Source organism: Stegastes partitus, unplaced genomic scaffold (assembly GCF_000690725.1).
Source record: "Stegastes partitus isolate 25-593 unplaced genomic scaffold, Stegastes_partitus-1.0.2 Scaffold1498, whole genome shotgun sequence".
NCBI lineage: Eukaryota > Metazoa > Chordata > Actinopteri > Pomacentridae > Stegastes > Stegastes partitus.
The window spans coordinates 1-23,652 of NW_007579229.1; the positions used below are offsets into that span (position 1 = coordinate 1).

The window sequence follows — 23,652 nt, forward strand, 5'->3', positions numbered from 1 at the left end:
TTTTTTGACAAAAACGACATGCTATAGTATAACTTTTTTTTGTTCCACGCCAAAACCCAGAATGACTTTTCTTTGTGAAATACTTTCCTGAAGTGATTTCTACAACATGCATCGCACTGTTTCCACTGTGTACTACATCCTGACACGTTTTGACGACATTCTGAATCACGACCTTTTTTACCAAAAACGCCATACTATAGTAGGACTTTTTTTTTTAAAGTTAGTTTTTTGGCCTTTGTGCCTTTATTGGATCGTTTTAGTGAGAGAGAGAAAGGAAAGTAGGGAAAAGAATGGGAGAAGGCCCTATAGGGACAGGGTCATGAGTGTGTTTGTGCATTTTTCATCTCCTCTATGACCCACTGATTGACTACATTACAAAGATCAACAACAACTTCAATGCAAATAGACACTTTGACAGCAAATGATGACACGGGGGGAGAATGTTTTGTGTTTATTGATTTTTTAAAATCACTTTTACAGTAATTTTATGTCGAAACATTTTGGGCGAAATCATTATTAAGTCAAGAGAACAATAACATATGTTCAAATCATGTACAATTTGACATTTTGTGAGCAACAAGTAATGCTGTTGCAAATTTCGATTTCCATGTTATCCGTATTTAAAGCATTTAGGTTCAAATACAAAGGAAGAAAAAGGACTCAAGTTAGTGTTTTCAGTTTATTCAACATCTCACAACAAGTAAAAAGGACACAAATGACAACGCTGGCTTGTCCAACTACAAAATTTGTCAGATTATGCAGTAAAGTTGTTTCATTTGCTCTCACGCCAACATTTGTTATACAGGACCTATTTGAATTACATACTAAAGAGTTCTCGGTGGTATTTTCCCCATCAAATGCTTTTTCGAATTTTGTTCTGGCCTGAAGATAATGATATAGCATTTTGGAACAAAAATGCACACAAGCAAACCAAAACTGGAGGCCAGAATAGCAAATATCTCCACAGCCACAGTGAACTTTCCAGGAGAGCTAACATAAGCTGGGATGAAGGTGATCCACACTGCACAGAATATCAGCATGCTGAAGGTGATCAGTTTAGCTTCATTAAAACTGTCGGGCAACTTCCGAGCAAGAAAAGCAAGAATAAAACACAAGACAGCAAGGAGTCCGATATAACCCAGCACAGCCCAGAATCCAACAGGTGATCCCAGAGCACACTCGAGTATAATCTTCTCTTTGTAATGATTCATATTTTTAAAGGGAAAAGGAGGATTGATTGTCAGCCACAGAATGCAAATCACAACCTGAATGAGGGTGAAAGTCAGAACACTGAGTCTCTGCTGTGCAGGCCCGAACCATTTCATCACATTTCTACCTGGAAGTGTCGCCTTAAAGGCCATCAGCACCACTATTGTTTTCCCCAGAACACAGGAGATACAGAGGACGAAGGTGATGCCGAACGCTGTGTGCCGCAGCATGCAGGACCACTCGGTGGGCTGACCGATGAAGGTCAGAGAGCACAGGAAGCACAGCTTTAATGAGAGGAGCAGCAGGAAGCTCAGCTCAGAGTTGTTGGCTCTGACGATGGGAGTCTCCTTATGGGTCAAAAATATTACTGATATCAGAAGAGATAAAAATACACCAACTAAACCAAAGCCAGTCAGAAGTGCTCCCATGATCTCTTTGTAGGAAAGGTATTCAGTAGGTTTGGGAAGACACCGGTCCCTCTTTTCATTCGGCCAGAATTCAGGCGGACAGATCAGGCAGTCTGGAGAATCTGCGAGAGATAGTTGAAGAAACACAATCACAACACATTCATCCTTATTTCAGTGCTGGAGAATGGCATCTATTTTGACTCACTTGTCTGATTGCTAATTGTTCCCTCGGGGCACTCAAAGCAGTCAAAGCAGCACACAGGCTTATTCTTGTTTATGGCTTTTCGAGTCCCCGGTGGACACGGTTCTCTGCACACAGACCTCGGCACCTGATGAGGCAAAACAGGGCACGCAAAAACTCAATAATGTCGCAAAAAAAACACAATCAATGCGATATTTTGGAAGTTGTTCAAAAGTAAAGACTGCCAAGTTAAAGGAAATTACCTCGTTATTGTTTCCCCCCCAAACTATCTTAGTGTCTTTTTTCAGTTTGAATTTTTCCCCGTCCGGAAACGAGGTATCATATTGACCGATGTTTACGATTTCGACAGAGCCGTTGTCTGTCATCTGCCAGTTTACCAAGTCGTACTGGGCGATCGAGTCGCCGTTTTCATCAAAGGAAACCTTCGCACCGTTTACCGTTGTGAAGTTCACATACTTTATGTGTTCCAGCACCTACAGAGAGACGCATTTTAGCATTCGTACATTTAATTTTTCAGATTAACCACAAAGAATAGAAACACTAAATAACAAGTATACGATGCTTGTGTCAAATTTGAACTTACTAACTTAGGTTGAACTTCATCCTTGCTCACACAGGGCTTTCCTGTGGTAGGATTTGAGTCATTTTGACATTGCAGTAGTGCGTGCAGGGCGTATGCTAACAAGTACACAGCTTTATACACATTATTCTCTGCCCTGAAAAATTCCACATCTGTGTAGTCGTTGGAGACTGTCCGTAGGTCCTCTGTCCCGGTACACATAGTCGAGGTATTTGATGGAGAGAAGCTGCAGTCGAAGAACTTCTCCCAGAAAGCTTTAACGACATCACTCTGTGGTTCATCAGACGGTTTCAGGCTAAGCAAGAAGTCACCAAGACCCGGTATGGATGCCTGAGGGAGAGCAAAGCCCATCGCCCCCTGCAAAATGTGCTTGGTGTCAACAGAAGCCAGGTGTGCTTGTGTGATCCAAGACTCGGTGCCAACCCACTGCTTTCCAGTGATGTTATAGGTTTCCATTTTTGCCAGGAAAATCTTGACGTAATAGAAGGACATAAACAACAGGACCACTTTGGCCGAGGATTTTCTGAGTGTGGCTATAACAGTGTCAAACCTTTTTTCATTTGACTTTGAGTAAAGCAGGCTGTATTCAACACATATGCCCTCTTTCCCAGCATCCTTAACAAACTCAGTTGTGCCTTCTTCTGAGTATAAACCTGTAGAATAAATAATCCCCACCCAGCGCCAGTCAAAGTACTTCATAAGCTGCACCAGGCCAGTGATTTGGAAGCGGTCACTTGGCACAGTCCTGAAGAATGTGGGGTACTGTCTTTTGTCACTTAAACAAGCGCAGGTGGAGAGATGGCTCACCTTTAATGAAAAAAGAAAAAGAAAAAAAAAACTTAATAAACACAACATGGCTGTATATTTTTCACAGATGGATTTTACAGATTTCATCTCACCTGTGGGATTGACAGCGAGCTCAGTATTCTGTTTATGACTTTGCTCACTCCAGAGGACGAATGGCCTAAGACAGCCTGGATCTTACTGCTGCAGCCCCTCGAATCCTCTCCGTTCACAGCTTCTATGGCCGCTCGAATCAGGTTTTCACTCCCACAGCCGTTGTACAACCTGTAGCCAAGACTCACTCCGGGAAGAAGCGTATTATCTCTGTTGATCTCCTCCACAGTAAAAATCATTGTCCTGGCAAACCTCAACTCCCTGTCATTCCACCTGCAAACACAGCGTCGACACTTTGTGAACTCAGCTGATCATCTTGCAACACATCAGACGAAAAGCATCAACATAACATACATGTTTTAAGCTTATCCACTTACCTAGTGCAGTAGCTATATGGAAGTTCCTGGTAGGCGGTATCTACCAGCTTCCGTGTACTAGTCATAGAGAAAATTCCTCCAATCATGAGATCACCTTCTTTAGAGAATTCCATGTACCCCGTCTGCCCGATCAGTTTGCATGTTTGGTTTTCTGACTTTATTCTTGCCAGCAGGGTGAAAAAGACAATAGTGATCCAACCCATCACGAGCCACCCTCCCCTTCACTGAAGTGGCTGTGACCTGGGAGTTGACCTTTATAGCTTTTTCCCAGCGTAAGAGAAATATCAGCAGCCAATGTGAGCACATTCCCAATTCTCAGAAGATTATTTTGTTTTTCACTGAGACAGATCCTGATGATTGACATGAGGTCTGAAATTCTACACAAGTGCTTTAAGACATGCTGAAGGTGTTGTGGAGATCCTGTATTGTGCAGTAATTGTTAGATTTCATTCAGAGAAGGCTGGTAGCTCTGTTAAATAATAAAAGTCTCCTGTCTGCATGTTACTAAAGCAGAGTTTCAGAGCAGTGAAGTTTATTTTTAACCCTTACGTACTGTTCGGATCAAATTTTGACATTTGACATCAGTAAAAATACCGTTAATGTCAGATCTTTTAGCATTATTTTGATGACTTTTCCTAAAGTGACCCAAAACACACAAAAATTAAAATATTTTAACATTTTAGTCACTTAAATTGTTGTACTGTGAGGCTGTTTCAAGTTCAATCTGACGTGTATCTACTGAGATGGATTTTTAGTTCTACCAGTGTGGGTCAAATCAAGGAAAATTGTGGTTTTATGGAATCTTGAAACTGTGAAACTGTGCAGGCCATGTTTGGGAGTATTTTTAATTTACATTTATTAACGTGACATCAGCTAATTAGATGTTCTAAATAGATATGTAGTTTAAAATTGCACTTACTATGAGGGAATTCTTGACAGAAATTCTTCACAGTATACTGTGATTGCATAAAATTAAATGATCAACTCACCTACCATCCAATACAGAAAGTCATTTTTTGTGGTGATTTATTAAGGGCTTTGTTTATGTTTAGGCAGAAAAAAAAGTGAGAATTCAGTTTAAATTCAATTTCTGCACTCTGCATTGAGCTGTGATGCATGGGGATGGCCTGATTGTTCCTTGTTATTCAGCATCTTTTTCAGTCAAACTTCAACGTTTTGAAAAGAGCAGCCAGAGATCACTCCTACAGACTAAATTATGTGAATCCAGTCTTACCAAAAGCCCTAATAAATAATGTGACGTAGCACGATAAATAACAATAGGCCGAATTCCTCATGCACAGTGCTCGTATAGGCTAGTTTTGTACCGAACAGAACCTGACAACTCAACAGAGTGCTGAACTCATGACACTGAATACTGGTGTGAGTCTGGTGCAGAGATGTGCTCATATGTGAGCAGCGGAGCATCTAAATGATGACGTGACTGCTTAGCTCTGGGATTAAAGTGAACAAAAATTAGTCAGTGACGACGACTGACTGAACCGAAGCTGAACTGTGAGACATTAAATTCTGGATCTTTGTTGGAGGACTGTCTAGTTTACATCACAGACTGTGTATAAAGATGGATAAGACTGTCATTTTGACAGCACCTGACTCCTCACAACTCCCAGCTAATCCAAAAATGAGCAAAGAGGTGATTCAGGAGTGAATCTGATGATGCATAATTGTAGGCCTTAATATGATTTAAATGAGTATATTTTATAACAAAAATACACCTTCATACAGTTGTATTTAACTGGGAAATTACCTGTAAAGACCCAAAGTGTTTTGTGACAGGCTGTAAACATGTTTGTTTCTGCTGTAAGAATTTTAACATGGGGGTCTATTGGGACCCACTTTGGACCAAATCTCAAGTGACTAAATGAAAAATTGCAGGTTTTGGCACTTGAGCATATGCTTCATTTTTTTTTCAGCCCAAGAGGATTTTGCTTGGTTGAAATATGGTTTACTTTCATCTTACAACATGCAACCAGTGTGTCACTCTGAATATTAAATGACACAAGACACACAGAATCATAACAACAGTCATTATTTCATTCACATAAACTCATAACTAAGTATCATCCAAAAACCCACTGGCACTGTAAAGAAGAATACTTACACATTTCAACACTAAAGTATATTTGTAATGTCTAAAACCAAGAATAAGAATAAGAATAATAAATGAGTATTTATGCCAAATTAATAAATAATCTTATTATTGTAATGTATTCAGCTGCAGTGTTGTTACTGTGCAGTTTTACGTTGCTCTGTCATGATAATGCCAATTCTTTGAATGTTCATATAAAATTTAAGAGAATACTTGCAAGATTTTGTTTGCAACATTTTTTTTTTCAGTCACAAAATGTGTAAAATATTTAGCAGAGCTTATAAAAAATTAAATTAAAAAAAAAAGCCAAATAAAAAAAAAAAAACGGTATTCACAAAAGCTGCATTACATTAATATAATTAACTGTTAACTAATGTACAAATTTAGATTTTTGCAGCCTTTTATCCTTTTTTTTTTTTTTTTTTAAAAAGAAAATGCATTTCTTATATTTATGTCAAAATCACTCCTAAACCAGGTCATTAAAGCAGCACATTTAATGGTGTAAAGGTTTAATATAACAAAAAAAAAACAAACAAGAAATTAGTGGAAAATTGACACTGATGGATTCAATTTTACATCTTAAACGTTTCCTGATTTTATGTTTCATGTTCACATTTGCATATGACAGCTTCAATGGTACAGAGGTATGCTTTGAATTAACCCACTGATCCTAATAACCAATACATACTTTGTTGGCATCCTTGAATTCTGTAGGCACATAACCACTTGCAGGTGAAAGACGACGCTCAAAAAATTCAGCTTGGTCAGGATGGATCGCAGCAAACTGGGAAGGGAAACAAACACACAGTACAAAGTGGCTAGAAGCTCTATGTGCCCTGACAGAGCCCAGGATCTTAGTGTTGATCCCACATTGTCCTCAACAAGTACATCTGTGGACCAGTGGCTCATGTTCTTATTTGAAAAAGGAGCACTAAAAGCCAGCCAGAGACACAACACAGTGACAGGGAGAGCCCTAACTTGCTGCTGTACGGGACAAAGCCGTTTCATGACAGTATGAGCAGCCTTGCAGGCAATTAACACGTGCACTTTCCTCCCAAGAGCGCAGCAGAGGCCGACGGCGATAATGGACCACTCAGACAGCCGGTAGATGGAGACTGATGGTGAAAAGCAGCTCAGTGTCACAGCAAAAAGCCTCACGATTGTGGAGTTATTGTCATGAGCAGGACCGACTCTGTTTGATGACATTTTCATTCTCGTCATGTAGACTGCAAGTGGCAAGACAGACGCCAGGAAAAGTCTTCCAGTCCGTCTGCTGGAGTCTGTGGGCCGAACAGTTTTCAGCCTTCTTGTGCGAGCAGGGAATTTAATGACATCTACAGAAAAAGAAAGATTTATACGATTATTTAATGGTGCAAGAAAATTTAAACAGGGTGTTTTGTAAAGAAGGGCAAATTTGTTGGTTTAGTTGTTTTTTTACCTGTTGGTGTTAGAAATGCTTCTTTTGGATATTGTGTTGAATTAGGTGGCATCTGTTGATGAAAGATTTCAAGTTAATTACTGTGTGCTCATTATAAATTCATGCAGATGGGAGATATGAGAGCTGTGATGATATTTCTTAAGTGTTTCTATGCTGTTTTTATTGTGGTTACTACTTCATGTTCATATCAGATTATTAGAATATTTGAATCAGTGCATATAGGATCGTTGAATTAGTCAAGAAAAAATAGACATTCCCATTTGTCTATTTAATCCATAAATGATTTCCTGATTGAATTTCTATAAGATGCGCTTTATCCCAATATATCAGTATAATGCAACCCTCCTCCCCCCCCAAAAAAACATGCAAATCATGCAGAAACACACAAGAAATATTTAGTGTGTATCTCTGAAGATAAAATGAAGCCTCATACCTGCTCTTATAAGCTTAACTAAAACCAAAATTCATGGCTGAAATAATTGTGTTTGTACAGTTTAGTATCTGATGTTACTGTGAAACATATTCTCCTTCACAGAACAAGGCTTCACACACACACACCTTAACACAACGGATCCTGATGTGAGCTCTCTTTGATCCTTCAGAGGACATCGGACTCACTTGGCTGTCAGACAGTATGAAGATAAGGCATTCTGAAAATCCAGGTCTAAGTTCTCTGTGCATCAGCATTTTGACCTCAAGGTCGCACACCCCACAGATGCAGAAACAATCCATCGTTTTCCTGTCGCACACTAGAACAAGTGTAATGACGTGAGCGCAGCGAGCCACAGACCTCAGGAGGAGACTTTGATTATCATGTTTTATCTGCATGAAGGAAAATTACAAACAAATACATAAGATCATGAATGCATTTGATGCTAATCTGGCATGAGCAGAAATATATTCTCTCCACAAGAACGCAAATAGTTGTTGCAATGTTCTAAATTCAGATCCCAGGTCGCAAATCTGACACTCACCTCTACTGTAAGCAGAAGACAGCTTGTCTTAGACAGGAAAAATACCAAAAACGACAGAACTGTACATTTGCAGACATGCCTTTTTTCCTTCTCTGCGTTCACAGTAACTCTTTTGAACAGGTTCACGCATTCATTAAAGATCATGCAGTTCAAAGGCAGGACAGTACAGTCTTCTGTGATCCTCTCCTGTGTGGAAATCTTCTCAAAGGCAGCGCTCATTTTTGAATATCTAAACAGACAAGAAAACAAATGATTTTATTACATGATATGCAGCAGATTATCATATATTCATAACACACATTGCATTAATTTAACATCATTTGTATGCAAACATAATATAAAGTGAATTTTTTAAAAAGCAGAGAATGTAAAAGCATCTTCAAATGCAACAGTACAGCGAGGAAGGCACAATGGCACCGCTGTGAGACCATCACTTTGACTATAATTACATAAAATTACTTCAAATTGTAATTGACTCCTCTAGAGACTATCTAATTGTCTTTTGAGGGGTTTCTCAATATGGTGTTTAGGCCCCCCATAATTCAGGCTGGATCCCTAATGAGGAAATCATTAAATTGCAAGCTAACTGCTGATGAATCTGTGGGAATCCGCTGTGGGGTATCCGGTCCTTGACAAAAAAAAAATAGGCAAGTTAATGAGCAAGATACAAGTGTAGAACACGAAGAGAACAGCGTATTTTACAAGCATTTAACTCACCTCTCACATGTCAGTGTAAGTTTGCTTTTGTCCCTGATATGAATGACAGCGTTTTTACATGATGCATTTAAGGCCTTTGTCTCCTCATGGTGCCCACAGTGACTGAGCCATGTGCCAGAGGACGCCAGCCAGGTGAGCAGAGTTAAGAAGACGAATGCGACTGCTGTCATCTCAGAGCCTTGCCTTTTGGCACACGTGCTTCTTGGAAGGATGCGTTTTATAGATTCGTCTCTGCTCCTCGAGTGTAGGAGGCAACTTAGAGGGCCATTCTCAATGGTACATGCAAATGTTTTTTTTGTTGTTGTTTGCTTGCTTAAGACCTGAAGGATGTCAGGCATGAAGATGAAATCTGACAGGAATACACATGGGCCCTGTTTCTCACAATCAATCTCAGAGTGAGACCGACTATTGTAAAAACTTTACAGAAGATTTGGTAAACCAGCACGAAATAAGAATATGTGACCTAGTGCACAAACAATGAACACATTTGAAATAAACCGTTTAATTGCCTTTTTAATTGTCTCGTAAGCCATATAGTGCACGTTCAGTTACTTACAGTTTATTGTGTTCACTAAGCTCATCGGTGATCTGGTAGCAATTGCACGTATTAAAAGAACAAACTGAAACTGACTGTGCATGCTTGGTTTGTGTTTGTTGATGACATGTTTTCTTTACAAGAAATGGAGGAAGCGAATTCTATTTTTGTTCTGTTTTGTTGGTGCTGCATGTACAGCCAAGTGGCTAACTGACAGTCTGGAGAGGTCTCTGCTGATGTGTTTAGAAGCAAATGAGATTTTTCACTTTCACCTCATTCTGTCCAAAAACAGGACCCTGAAGAATTCATGCTTGCATGCAAAAAAAAAAAAGAAACGGCTCATTCATTGCATTCTCTGTCTGTGCACTCTGCAGTAAAGCCTTCACCATTACACTATACTGTAGTCCTTTATCACTGTGGTATGTCACAATAGGAAAAGTACATGTGGTTACCTTGTTACAACAAATCAGACTGTTTGCTCACTGCATCATGTGCTTAGTATATCAATTTATGTACCATATACACAAGCATGGAGGCAGGGATATGCACAAAGTTTTGTTTGTGCTACACAAAGTGTAGGTGAACACATACATGAAGTGGATTCATACCAGCCATGCAACAAGGAAAACCGTGCACAGGCAGATAACAAATTTGACATCACGTTAACTTCACAGGATATTCTTCACTTCATAGTGTTTCATGTTTCTGAGTCAAAAGGAAGGGTTGTTTCTGTATGTCAGAAAGTCAGAAAACTCTCAGTTGTGCAGGACTTAAAGCATTTAATCACATTAGTACATGGAGACGTGGCTCCAAATGCCATTACAACCACTATCGCTGTCCCCAGAACAGTGTACTTTCTTTAAAGTGCATCAGGAAAATACAGTCAAATCAAACTGAGCTTCTTTCCAGAGAGTAAAGGAAGCCAAAATGTCTCATTCGAGCACTCTGGGAAATAAACAGTGCTATTTTTGTCGGCTTGTTTTTCGCTTCGGCGCTTCCCCACTTCAAATGTGTCGAGGCCGTGGAGAGCATTGGCCACTGAATAAACCGACTTCTATACGTGCTTGTAAATCTCAGCTTAGAGACATCTGTAAAACATGATTAAACACTCTGTAAGCTCTCAAAGCCGCTGCATGGCTTTCTTTGTGTGTTTGCACTGTTGTTCAGAGCCCAGTGAAAAATGTCCTCCAAGAAAATGCTCACAAACTGACTGCCAGGAAGCTGTGAAGGCTGCAGCCACCTCAGACTCGACAGCCCCAGGAGCCCACGCAGATGCCGCGTCCTTCCATGTGATATACATGTCACTGCCAGATCACTGCAGTTCTTTAAGGTTTTGTTTGCACAGCTTATTTGCCAGAACACCAACCTGTTTATAGGACATGATGGCCACAATGATTTATTTTACTCACGAGGACCTCTTTACTCAAACGCCCTATGCAGATCTTCTCTTTTTGTGCAGATTCTATCTCCACCCAGGTCCTGCCACAACCCTTGATCACACTTGCTCTGCTCTAATAAAGGTCACTGAGATTATTTTGGAAGAAGGATGGAAACTCTTCTCTGTTGCTCAGACATGCAGAAGTAGCAAAGTGGCTGAGCCCTGCAAAATAACAGATTACAGAATACATTTGCTACTAGCTACAGATGATGCCACAATCCAAATTCTTGGGTTCTTGAGTTCTTGAACCAAATCAGCATTCTGCCTACATTTCAGTGTCAACCACACACCTGCAAAGTTTTGTAACCGCAAGATCTGCAAGAGTGGAGGTGAAGATAGTTAATCAGTGCTGTTTGTTTATCACCAAGACTGCGCAAAAACTAATCAGCTGAATTTCGTGCAACTTGGTGGCGAAGTGCAGCATTGGTATCGGAGGAATCTGTTAAAAATTGGGGGAAGATCGAAACGATTTTAGTTAAAATTGTGAGATAGGGCATTGACTTTGGTGGACAATGCATTCTCTAATGTCCTCCCACATACCACATGCTACTTTTGTTGTATCTTCCTCTATAACTAACACCAGGTGGACCAGCTTTCCTGTTGGCCTTGTTTTTTTTTTTAGTATTTTATAACCATTGACTTTGCAATGTGATCCTGTTTTCTGGTTTTAGTGCTTGCTTGTTTTATTTGCTTTACAGTCTGCCCTCTTTAACTGTGCTCACTGTGACACTCCTTGTACCTTGTATATATGCATGTTCAACCTAGTTCAGGCCTACAGTCATGTATACTGCTTTACAGTGTAACACATACTAGGAAAGGTGCCCCAGGGAAACAGAAGAAAGGATTTCATTCGAATCTAAAAGTTTGCACAAGGTGCACTCTCTCAATATATATTGTTTGTGTCTTGTTTCTTTGCTATTGTGTTAAGCTGAACATTATGGGATATGCCAGATGTCTGGAGGTCAAGATAAGAGGTGTCATGAACAAAATTACACAATACTAAAGCTGTATTATATAAATATATAAATTTACAATTTATAAGTCATAGTACTGCATAATATTTGGAGCTAAGCGTCTACAGACGTGGATGTTAACATACTGGAACACATTTAAGATTTTGGCCTTCACAGTTTTTCAGGGCTCCCTAACTATAAAGACTGAGACAAAATAAACTGCAATTATACAATACAATAGATCATTGATATATGTATTTTTACTTTTTTATTCTATTATGCCAAACAGCTTATTTTGATTTCTTATAAGGGTAAAAGTAGCCCAGTACACCTGAGATCACACCTGAAAGAAAAACAACATAACAAGAAAGGACGCGAGGGAGAGCGAGATCAAAACAAAGCCTTAATTGAATTAACGTCTAACAGTTACATGTTGTGACAAAGGCGTTAATTAATGTTGGCTCTGTTTTTTCCGCTCAAAGCAACGTGCCACCTGTTGTTCGTGTTGTTGTCTAAAAGGATGAAGCAATCTGTTGCAATGTTTCGTCTCCTGTGTGTGCTTTCTGTGGCCCTGCTGCAGCTGTCCCATTGGAGTCAAGCCACTGGGTAATAGAGTCAGGCACGCAACAGATGGGGACTTATTTACCTTCCACTGTTTTTCTGCTGCGTTGTTTTGTGTTTGTATTTGTGTAAGTTTAACTTTTCATTATGCATTTGAACTTCAGAGTAACAGTGTTATCTGAATTTTTTTTTTTATTAAATTTTTTCAATGTCACAAGCATTACTTGACCCCCATCTGATTTTAGTTGCATTATACATTTTCTCGGTTGATCTGCTTTTGCACAATTCTTCATAAACATGTGTCCTGAAGTAGAGATAGTCGATTTTGTAGCAATTTTAGCTGCTGGTAAGTGCAATATTAGATTAAAAACCTGCACCCTATCCACTTGGCTGCCCTGTATCTAATTCCAAACTACATTTCCGTACCTTGAAACTATTATTTACTCCAACGTGTTTTGCACACCTAATCTAAGCTTGCATTGCAGAGACCATCACAAAACTCTTCTGAGGTCTGCGGTTATTCCTTTTTGTTCACACTATAACAAAGGTAGCATCATGACACTGTGACAGTTCATAACCTGAATACGAGTGAAAGTTCTGTCGCTGTTTTTCAGCAGCGTCATCACATTATGAATCAGGCTATACGTATTTTGAAAGTACAAAGAGTATTTTTTGATCTTTTCTGTCATCTGTAGAGGGATGTGCTTGTTGAATCACAATGTGCCGCTCTCTGTTTTTGAGATAAGAGTCCAACATACAAAAGGCTTCCAAGCTTTTATCGTCACCTTTTAGTGAGAAGGTTAAATAAACACTTCTTATATTACTTTAAAGCGATTTATTACTTTTCTTCCACTTCATATTAACTTTACTGGCTCTTGTTGCATTTTAGCTTTTCAGATTCACTTTAGATGTTGGTGGAAGACAGTTAAGAAGTCCAGTTATGGGTGCTGAGCGCAAACAGGTGCAATTTGGAACAAATGTACCAAGTTCAGTGTAAGATGAGGCAAAATAGATAATACAGAAACACTCGTGGTATTTTGGTTTCATGAAGTGGTGCATGCCAAATGTAGGAAGATTACTGGCCTTCAGAGGACAGGACTTCTGCGAACTCTAAGAGCAAACCACTGAAGTTCAAATCTTATCAGGATAAAATTCTTGTTAAAAACTTCTCACTGCAGCTCAGAAAGGGAACACAGCTCAAAGACTGTATTTTGCACTAAAAATATTTCACACTAGAGTTCCAGATAATAACAACATGTCCAAAGAATCAGGCCTGGAGTTGCCATTTCACACATGCAGCAGACAACAGGTGATTGTCCCTGTCAGGCACTACTGGAAACATTTGGTGTAGACGAATGGTGGGGACTGGTTTGAGTGAACATGGAGGCAGGACAAGAGGTACATTAGTGTGCATGTTTGTTCGCTGGGAAATCTCTGGACAAATATCCGCTCTATTTCCACATAAATTAGACATTACACAGATTTTGGATAAGTGTGCTGGCAGTGTAACGTGTGTTAAATATGTAGTCTGACTGATTTGAACAACAACATACAGCTCCTCCTGATGTCAAGAAAAGCTCAGGGCTGCAGTTCATGTGTGAAACTAAGTGACAAAATTGATTGACACTTGTACCACCAAATCAGATCTTTTGCACTGCACTTGCACTGCAAGACCTCTTGATTTGATGGGAGAGGATAATAACAGGGACCCTTAACTACTTTCAAGGCACATTTGTGAGTATTGCACTACATGAACCTTTCTTTCAGTCCAATCAAGTTAGAAGCAGCCCACATATCTCAAGTCTCTTAGATGACAGATATTGAAAAAATAAGTCAAGCCTCATGTATCGCGCTTTATGTTTGGACACTAAACTCTGAAATCCCCATATATATATATATACAGCTGCATGATGGACATAAAAAATCTGAAATTGTTCTTTACACTGTAGGTCCTATATTTTTTCCTTTTTTTTTTTCCTTTGCGGTAACGTTAAACACTATTCTTAATCCTACAGGTAAACTTTCTGTACATCTTTCTCATTAGAAATACTACGAGTTGCAAACTTTAGGGGAACTAAAACAATGCTATTTTATTGCTCTATTATTACTAGCTGCCAGTGTGGAATTGTTTTCAGAGTTGCAGCGGCTAATTTTACCATGATGGTGTATTTGTGATTATAACTTGGGCCGTATATATGTGCAATGTTCTCTTTTGAGCTCTTTCATTTGTTTTTGTAGTTGTGAGTTTGTGCAGGGGTGAACGTATGCATGAGGGGAACAAGGTTACAGCATATGTTGAAAGATTTATTCAACTGTACATAAAGTGGGAGTACAGATCACAGTTTAATCACAATAGAAACAATGCATCAAATAATAAAAAATACCTAAACTGCTAATAACGTACATCACTATTTGATGTTTTTCCCATTATATGTTTCTTAGTATTCTGCTCTGGCCTAAACAAAATTATAAAACATTTTGGAAGAAAAATACAGAAAAGTAGTCCGTAGCTGGAGGCCAGAATAGCAAATATCTCCACAGCAACAGTGAACTTTCCAGGAGAGCTGACATACGCTGGGATAAACGCAATCCACACCGCACAGAATATCAACATGCTGAAGGTGATGAACTTAGCTTCATTGAAGTTATCGGGTAACTTTCGCGCCAAAAAAGCGAGCACGAAGCATAACACAGCCAGAAGTCCTATGTACCCCAGCACAGCGCAGTAACCTATTGCTGTGCCAAAATCACACTCTAAAATAATTCTGGCCTTAAACAGCAGCATGTTCATGAGAGGAAAGGGAGGTGTGATTGTCAGCCACAGTATGCAAATCAAAACCTGTACAAGAGAGAAGGCCAGAACGCTGAGTCTCTGCTGCGTCGGCCCGAACCATTTCATCACGTTACTGCCTGGAAGTGTCGCTTTAAAGGCCATCAACACCACGATTGTTTTCCCCAGTACACAAGAGATGCAAAGGGCAAAAGTGATGCCGAACGCTGTGTGCCTCAGCATGCAGGACCACTCGGTGGGCCGGCCGATGAAGGTCAGAGAGCACAGGAAGCACAGAGTTAAAGAAAAGAGCAGCAGGAAGCTCAGCTCAGAGTTGTTGGCTCGTACTAGAGGGGTTTCTCTGTGGCAGTAGAATACCAGCGTTGTGATCAGAGTTAGAAAAACTCCCAGCAATGAAAATAACGCCAGCAATGTTCCCAGGATTTCATCATATGCCAGGAATTCTATCGCTTTGGGGATGCAGGCATCTCTTTGTTGGTTGGACCAGAACTCTGGTGGGCATTTCAGACAGAGGATTGAATCTGCAAAAAGAAAAACAAGGCAGAAGTGGAAGTGAATAATTCAACCTACTTTTCTGATTTTCTCTTCTGTCAGGTCATTTGTGTACTGGTATGCTGTCTGTCTACCTGTTACATTACTGATCTCGCCTGCAGGGCAAGGTATGCAATCATAGCAGCAGACTGGCTTTCCTTTCTGGAGGACCTTGTGAGTTCCTGGGAGACACTTCTCACTGCAGACTGACACAGGCACCTTCGACACACATAAGGATAACTGTATGCAATTTCTATGTACACTTAAGTACACATTTTTTAAAAATATATATCATATTCAGAACTGTTTTCAGTAAATAGAAGTCCAAACCTTAGCCAGCCCATTACCCCAGACAACAGGGATGCTGTTCATGATAAACTGGTGACTGTCTGGAAGCGAGGCGTCATAAATGCCGACTGTTTTTCCTTCCATGGTTCCTCTGTTTGTAATTTGTAAATTAACAAGTTCATATCTTGCCGGTGAGTCTCCATTTTTGTCAAAATAAACTCTCTCCCCTTCCCCAGTTGTGAAATTCACAGTGTTAAGATACTGCAAGACCTAGACAGAAATTACACAGAGATTAAATGCACAGATTCCTTTTCATTCTGTCGCCATCATCTGGGTGGTTTCTCACCTGCCACGGTTGGATGTGTTTGATATCAGCGCAGCTCCCGTTAGAAAAGGGCCCTCTACCTTCATCACATTTGCTCAGGTTGTCGAGGGCGTGAGCCACCGCGTAAACTGACTTGTAGACGTTGTGAGTGAACCTGAGCTCGGACACATCAGTGAACTTTGATTCGACGTTTTGCAGGCTCTCAAGGCCGCTACACGGCTGTTTCTGCGCGTTTGTAGTTTGATTCAGAGAGCAGTCGAACACATCTTCCCAGAATTCTCTGACAAACAGACTCTCTGGAAACTGTGAGGGGTGGAGCTGCCTCAGATACTCCCCCAGGCCGGGGATCTCGGCTCTGGCGACGGTGAAGCCCAGCGAGCCCACCAGGATGCCGTGTCCCTCGCTGTCAGTCAGCGAGTGATCTGTGATCCAGGCGTCACTGCCGATCCACTGCAGCCCTGTAACGTTCTGTTTGTGCAGCGCAGCAGCCAGCAGCTTAATTTCTCTGTGAGACATAAAAGCGACTATCACCTTGGAAGTGGAGTGCTTAATGATCTGTGTTATTCTCTGCAGAGCTTCAGGTGGATCTGAGGATGAAAACGCCTCAGAATACTCAACGCACACTCCATATTCTTGTGCCGCTTGGATAAATGCTGCTATGCCGTTGAAGCCATACTCATTACTCACAGCTAAAGCCCCAACCCAGGTCCAACCAAAGTGCCTGACCAGCTTAGCCAGGGCTCGGCTTTGGTAGTAGTCACTGGGGATAGTTCTGAAAAAAGTGGGGTACTCTTTTCTGTTGCTCAGACAGGCACAGGTGGCAAAATGGCTGATCTGCAACGAGATATACAAAAAGAATCAACATTTAAACTAAGTTGCAGAACAGAGCACTAAAATGAAGACATAGAAAAACACACTTTACACGACTGACCTTAATCTTTGACTTACCACAGGTATTTGAAACCTTCCAACAACTCGGGCAAACGCAATAGTCGGCCTTGATCCCGAATGTCCCAGGATAGCTTGCACTGTGTCTGGTTTGGTGCAGTTCTCATCGCTGACTTCTCCCTTCAGTCCGCTCACCAGCGCCAGTGCAGCTCTCAGGATGTCCATGGTTCCACAGTTACCATAAATTTTGTAGCCAAGTTTAACATTAGGCAGCATTTCCGGGTTGTTGTTGATTTCATTTATAGCAAAGATCATTGCTTGAGCAAATTTGAATTCTCTAAAGTTAAAGCTGGGATAGAACAAAATGATATGTTTCTGTTAATGGCACAAATACAGAGCGAAATACACACAGACACACACAAAATCGAATATCATGATACATTTACAGCGAGTAAATAATAAATATTAGCCTAATAATACACACTTTTTGCATTTTCGTAATTCTGGAACTGCCTGAAATGTGTTGATTACATAATCCTGCCCTGTGCGAAATGAAAAAATGCCTCCGATAACCAGATCACCATCCTGCCAGAGCTCAGGCGGTTGTGAAAAGCCCTGCAGCCGACACACAGAATCTCCCTCCCCCATTAGTAGAACCAAGAACAGCAGCCTCAGTAAAAGCATCACTCTGCTCTGCTCTGAAGGTCAGGCCAATCAGCTCCACATCTCCTGGCAGAGGGCTTTATAGGTGTTCAACAACAGGCGGAGAAGTTGTCATGGCTGAATTCGGCCTCAGGAGATTAAACCAAACAAGTTGAGTCAAAGATGTTTTTGTCTGTGAAATGTGTTATTATTATTTATTATTATTATTATTATTTGGTTACAATTTTTATCATCTGTATTATACAATGTAAAATGTACAAGTAATTAGAATATAGGCTTGTGCATTTACATTACTTAGTTACACTTGTCTTTCATATTCTATTAGATGCTTTTTCTACATCAGGCTATACAGGGAAAATATATTCTAATAGTACAAGTTATATCATGTGACATGTCACAGATGAGTAGTTCATGGACCACGAGAAAATTGAAAAATCAAAAATTCTTTCTGTTGCTGCAGTTTTTGGCCCGTTTAGGTGATACAGTTTTGACTCTCTTTCAAAAGACAACGTGCATTCACACATACTTGGGGGTTTGGGGTTTCACAGGGGTTTAACCAATAATTAGCAAATAATTATCATGGCATTTAAATGAATGTATCACTGCATTGTTTTCAGATTGATTTGAGTGACCCCTTACCCATCATATTCTTTTTTGTATTCTTCTCTGGTTTCAATAAGATAATATAACATTTAGGGATAAAGATGCAAATCAGCAGTCCAAAACTGGAGGCCAGAATAGCAAATATCTCCACAGCAACACTGAACTTCCCAGGAGAGCTGACATACGCTGGGATGAAGGTGATCCAGACTGCACAGAATATCAGCATGCTGAAGGTGATGAATTTGGCTTCATTGAAATTATCAGGCAGCTTTCGAGCCAGAAAAGCAAAAATGAAACACAATATAGCCAGAAGTCCAATGTACCCAAGCACAGCCCAAAAGCCTACCGCTGAGCCCAGAGCGCACTCTAAGATGATTTTATCTTTAAATTCCTTCAAATTCATTGATGGAAAAGGAGGAGAAACTATTAACCAGACGATACATATGACAATTTGTATGAGAGTGAAGCCCAGAACACTGAGTCTCTGCTGTGCAGGCCCGAACCATTTCATCACATTACTGCCTGGAAGAGTTGCCCTGAAGGCCATTAACACCACCATCGTTTTCCCCAGAACACAAGAGATGCAGAGGACGAACGTGATGCCGAACGCTGTGTGTCGCAGCATGCAGGACCACTCAGAGGGCTGGCCGATGAAGGTCAGAGAGCACAGGAAGCACAGAGTCAAGGAGAAGAGCAGCAGGAAGCTCAGCTCAGAGTTGTTGGCCCTGACGATTGGAGTTTTTCTGTTTTTGAAGAAAATNGATGATTTTATCTTTAAATTCCTTCAAATTCATTGATGGAAAAGGAGGAGAAACTATTAACCAGACGATACATATGACAATTTGTATGAGAGTGAAGCCCAGAACACTGAGTCTCTGCTGTGCAGGCCCGAACCATTTCATCACATTACTGCCTGGAAGAGTTGCCCTGAAGGCCATTAACACCACCATCGTTTTCCCCAGAACACAAGAGATGCAGAGGACGAACGTGATGCCGAACGCTGTGTGTCGCAGCATGCAGGACCACTCAGAGGGCTGGCCGATGAAGGTCAGAGAGCACAGGAAGCACAGAGTCAAGGAGAAGAGCAGCAGGAAGCTCAGCTCAGAGTTGTTGGCCCTGACGATTGGAGTTTTTCTGTTTTTGAAGAAAATAAATGCCACAACCGCAGTCATGCATGTTCCAAATAAAGATGCTGCCGTAAGCAGAGCTCCCATAATTTCTTCAGATGACAGAAACACTGCCTCCTTCTTTATACAGGTGTCTCTTCTCTCATTTGACCAGAATTCAGGGAGGCATCTCACACAGGTGACAGAATCTGGAAGTTAATGTTGAAGCAGATGTTAGACTTGTTGAGTAGATTAGCTCATACTTCTGTGGTGGTGTCTATTTTGTCCATGTAATCCTGAAGCTACACAATTACCAGACAACAGATTTTTTTAGCCTGTGGCTCTAAGTCTAGACAATCTAAAAAAAAAAACTGTTTCTTCTTCTTTAATTTCATTTTCATTTTCACAATGAGAGTCCAAATCTTCTAGTTTCTCAAGTTGGACATTTAACCTAGAAAACTACTTGTTCAGCAACAGATATGACAGATTCTCCTGTTATTCGTAACATCTTTGGGTAATGCTAATAGAACACATTTTGACCATTCAGAGTTTCCCAGATAGCTTTTTATAATGCTCCGCTTCCACTTGCAAATAATCTGATTCATAAATGGAACAGATCTAACTCCTCATCACCAGTAGCTTCAGGTACTACTTCATGTGCAGAGGTCAAAACGCTTCAAGCAATACCCTGTCTTAAATTAAACATGTCATCCAACTGCAGCCACATTATGTTACTGTGGCGATGAGTCAAAAAGAAGCACGTTGTTATGATTGGGTGTGAGGTCATTTACATTATTAGATATCCTAATTACAATAGCTGTTCAATATACCCAGTAGGTTAAAAATAATAGTGCTTCTTTGAGGACTTTTTACCACATATGAATTGTTAAGGACACATTGGAGGAATCCTGGACAGCTGAGTCTTTAATTAGGGGGGGGGGGGAATGAATTGCTCTGGGTTTCGTGTGTTTCTGAGTTGCTAATGACCCAAGGTGTGTATTTAACGAATATTGCTTCAAGCAATTTCGAGACAGAAACAAAACAAACTACATCTATCTCCACATGTGATTTAACCTTGATTTGCAATTCTTTTGGTGTGCTGATGTAATTTGGGTATTTCTGAGACTTTGTTTGACATATTTGTAGAAACAAAAAAACCACAACATAATCATCCGATAATTCTCGAAGGGGATTCCTTCACGCTCCGAAAGTTTTTCACAAGTGGCATTTGGTTACGAAAACAGCTCAGCTCAAAGCCTTTCAAAAAATACGAGCAAACCTGTGATGTTGCTGATTTCTCCCTCTGCACATCTGATGCAGTCATAACAGCACACAGGTTTTCCTTTCTGGAGAACCTTTCGGGTTCCTGGGGGACATTTCTCACTGCAAACTGACACAGGCACCTGCATGACCAGAAACACTGTGAGAAAGATGAATGTTGTTTTCAGAAACCTCTGTTTTTAGCTGGAATACATCAGATCCAAATATTATGCAATTGTGAATCAGTTATAGTATACAGTAAATAACAATTGCTCTGTAGGTTACCTGCTGAGAGTTCTGTGCCCAAATTAAAGAAGTATTTTGCAGATTCAGCTGTTTGTCTGCAGATAATGATGCATCATAAAGACCAACTGTGACAAAGTCTACAGGTCCGTCTCCTCTTGGCTGCCAGTTTATAATTTCATACTTTGCTGCCGGATCTCCATTTTCATTAAAGTAGACTTCATCTCCTTCCTTTGTTTTGAAGTGAATCTTTTGAATGCGTTGTAAAATCTAAGAAGACACTGATTCAATTAATCATTATACACAGACTACAAGACATTTTTCAAAATGTAAATGTTACCCAGTGTAAAAGTTATAATTTAAACTGGTGTTAAGCTTACCGTGATTGGATCTAGTTGTACATTCTTGTTGCAGGTTTCATTACATCTCAGAATGCTGTGAAGTGCATGGGCCACCGCATACACTCCTTTATAGACGTTGTTAAATATCGGCATGAGTGACATATCAGTGAAGCTGTTTTTAACTCCCGTCAGATCTTCCTGTCCAGTGCAGTCTCTCTGAATCTCTGCTGATGATTTTGAATGCTTGAATTTACAGCTAAATAATGTTTCCCAGAACTCTGTGAACATTTCATTGTTAGATGAATTCAGCGGCTTCACATTCATCATGAAAGCCTTCAGGCCGCTGACGTGCGCTTTGGGAATTGAAAGGCCGATGGCACCATCCAGGATGTGATGCTTATCTGTTGCTGCTGTTTGCGAATCAAAGATCCAGCACTCACTGCCGACCCACTGGTATCCTGTCAGGTTGTGGTGGGACAGCTCATGTATTAGCACATCCATGTCCATGTGGGAGAGGAATGCAACAATTACTTTGGAGGTTGATGCCTTGATAATTTCAATTATCTTTTGTATCTTGTCTGATGGATCTGTTCTAAAAAAAGACACGGAGTACTCCAGACAGATGCCCAGCTGTTGTGCAACTTCTGTGAATGTCGCCATGCCATTATTGCCATAATCATCATTAGTTCTAATCGCTCCAACCCAAGTCCAACCAAAGTGCTTGACCAGCTGGGCCAGGGCTCTGCTCTGGTAGTAGTCGCTGGGAACCGTTCTGAGGAAGGATGGGTACTTGGTTTTGTCACTGAGACACGCACATGTGGCAAAGTGGCTGATCTAAAGGAGAAAAAAAGAAGATAAAATGGAAAAAAAATGATATAAGATGTAAAATATATAATTATTATTATATAATTATTTTTTTACATAGCTACATTTTACTAATCCTGCTCACCATTGGAATATGCAAGGGTCCGATGACAGTAGCTGTCGCTGTGCAAGGAGAGGACGAGGATTCTCCCATTATGACCTGCACTTGTGCAGGTTTGGTACACGGTTCCTCAGAGGGTGCAGACACAATTTCATTACCATTAGCCAAAGCTAGAGCAACTCTTACACTTCTGGCAATGGAGCCACAAGTATCATAGATTTTATAGCCGAGAGAGACGCCCGGCAGGAGGTCTGTGCTGTTGTTTATCTCCTCAATGGCAAAAAGCATGGCCTGAGCAAACTGGAACTCTCTGAAATTTAAACTGGATTCAAACATTTATAAACAGTTGGCATTACACTTAGCCTCCTCTTCACATAGAGTCAATATTAAATGAAACATTCAGTGATATTAATGCACAAAACAGGAAACACATTGTAAATCTAGATGGACTTCTATGGTGAATTTTACCTGGTGCATTCCAGTGGCAGAGGTTTGTGCATGTAGGTATCCTGTCTGTCTTTCCACCTGCTGTGGAAAGAGAACATTCCCCCCAATACAATGTCTCCGTCCTTGTATAGTTGAGGGTTCTCAGGATCTCCTCTCCGCCTGCACACTGGCTCCTCAGCCTGAGACAAGAACACCACCAACAACAGCTGTAGAAGTGCCCAGCCCTGCTCTGGCCACCGCTGTGTGGACGTCATGCTGTCAGATAGAGTGAAACCACTGGGTGGCATTACTTTAACCTCACTGTAGATGAAAGACTTGCACTGGTATTTATACTTTTTGTAGCAGCATAAAAAACATTAATGGAACAAGGTGGGGTGAGAGGAGGGATGTAGTGACAGGCTTTTATTAAACATGTTTTGTGTGTGATGTGCTATCAGGCAAGAATACACATTTATTATCATGTTTTATTGACTGAGATGTCATTTGTGCTCAAATTTATAGTTCCAGGGACATTTGATAAACTCTGAATAATGGAAGCATAAAATCATCTGTTCTTTCAGTTCTATTCTGCTCCTGAGTTGAACGTCTGAATCATAGCGGCTAAATGCTCCATCGCGTTCACCATCATACTTCATCTTTGATATTGGTGCCAGACAGGAACAGCTTACAGGAAGTGCTCCAATTAGATGACACAATGTTGCAGCTGAGAATAATGAAAAATAAAAACTTCACATATCAATTTATGTGCAAACACAACATCAGTCAGGACGGGGGTGCATTGCAACCTAGGAGTTAAACCTAGGAGTTAAATGCCTTTTTCTTTTTTCACATTAACTGCTCTACATA

General features: G+C 40.5%; 3 protein-coding genes across 3 annotated transcripts; all 3 read right to left on the bottom strand.

Moving 5' to 3' along the window:
- Positions 1-824: 824 nt before the first annotated feature.
- On the bottom strand, positions 825-3,552 carry LOC103370899 (extracellular calcium-sensing receptor-like). The gene is made up of 5 exons (XM_008300088.1): positions 3,298-3,552; positions 2,402-3,205; positions 2,061-2,291; positions 1,822-1,945; positions 825-1,738 (listed from the first exon to the last, which is right to left on the bottom strand). Exons 1-5 carry the CDS (start codon positions 3,532-3,534, stop codon positions 825-827), a joined length of 2,310 nt encoding a protein of 769 aa, XP_008298310.1. The 5' UTR covers positions 3,535-3,552.
- An 11,235-nt stretch (positions 3,553-14,787) lies between these two features.
- Positions 14,788-17,902, bottom strand: LOC103370900 (extracellular calcium-sensing receptor-like). The gene is made up of 6 exons (XM_008300089.1): positions 17,703-17,902; positions 17,279-17,567; positions 16,352-17,164; positions 16,048-16,275; positions 15,813-15,936; positions 14,788-15,707 (listed from the first exon to the last, which is right to left on the bottom strand). Exons 1-6 carry the CDS (start codon positions 17,900-17,902, stop codon positions 14,788-14,790), a joined length of 2,574 nt encoding a protein of 857 aa, XP_008298311.1.
- Positions 17,903-18,494: 592 nt separating this feature from the next.
- On the bottom strand, positions 18,495-23,018 carry LOC103370901 (extracellular calcium-sensing receptor-like). The gene is made up of 7 exons (XM_008300090.1): positions 22,828-23,018; positions 22,384-22,681; positions 21,474-22,268; positions 21,136-21,363; positions 20,870-20,993; positions 19,398-19,799; positions 18,495-19,006 (listed from the first exon to the last, which is right to left on the bottom strand). The coding sequence occupies exons 1-7, from the start codon at positions 22,902-22,904 to the stop codon at positions 18,495-18,497; spliced, it is 2,436 nt and encodes an 811-aa protein (XP_008298312.1). The 5' UTR covers positions 22,905-23,018.
- Between the last annotated feature and the right edge of the window lie 634 nt (positions 23,019-23,652).

Bases quoted from the DNA above. Each gene is read 5' to 3' on its own strand.
- LOC103370901 (XM_008300090.1), bottom strand. From the start codon at position 22,904: ATGTTCTCTTTCCACAGCAGGTGGAAAGACAGACAGGATACCTACATG. The intron at 22,682-22,827 runs GTAAAATTCACC...GTTTGAATCCAG, and splicing joins CTGCCACTGGAATGCACCAG to TTTAAATTTCAGAGAGTTCC. The intron at 20,994-21,135 runs GTAACCTACAGA...CTGGTCATGCAG, and splicing joins GGGCACAGAACTCTCAGCAG to GTGCCTGTGTCAGTTTGCAG.
- LOC103370900 (XM_008300089.1), bottom strand. From the start codon at position 17,902: ATGCTTTTACTGAGGCTGCTGTTCTTGGTTCTACTAATGGGGGAGGGA. The intron at 17,568-17,702 runs GTGTGTATTATT...GTTCTATCCCAG, and splicing joins GAATTACGAAAATGCAAAAA to CTTTAACTTTAGAGAATTCA. The intron at 15,937-16,047 runs GTTTGGACTTCT...TGTGTGTCGAAG, and splicing joins GGGGTAATGGGCTGGCTAAG to GTGCCTGTGTCAGTCTGCAG.
- LOC103370899 (XM_008300088.1), bottom strand. From the start codon at position 3,534: ATGATTTTTACTGTGGAGGAGATCAACAGAGATAATACGCTTCTTCCC. The intron at 3,206-3,297 runs GTGAGATGAAAT...TTTTCATTAAAG, and splicing joins GCTCGCTGTCAATCCCACAG to GTGAGCCATCTCTCCACCTG. The intron at 1,946-2,060 runs GTAATTTCCTTT...TTGCCTCATCAG, and splicing joins GGGGGGGAAACAATAACGAG to GTGCCGAGGTCTGTGTGCAG.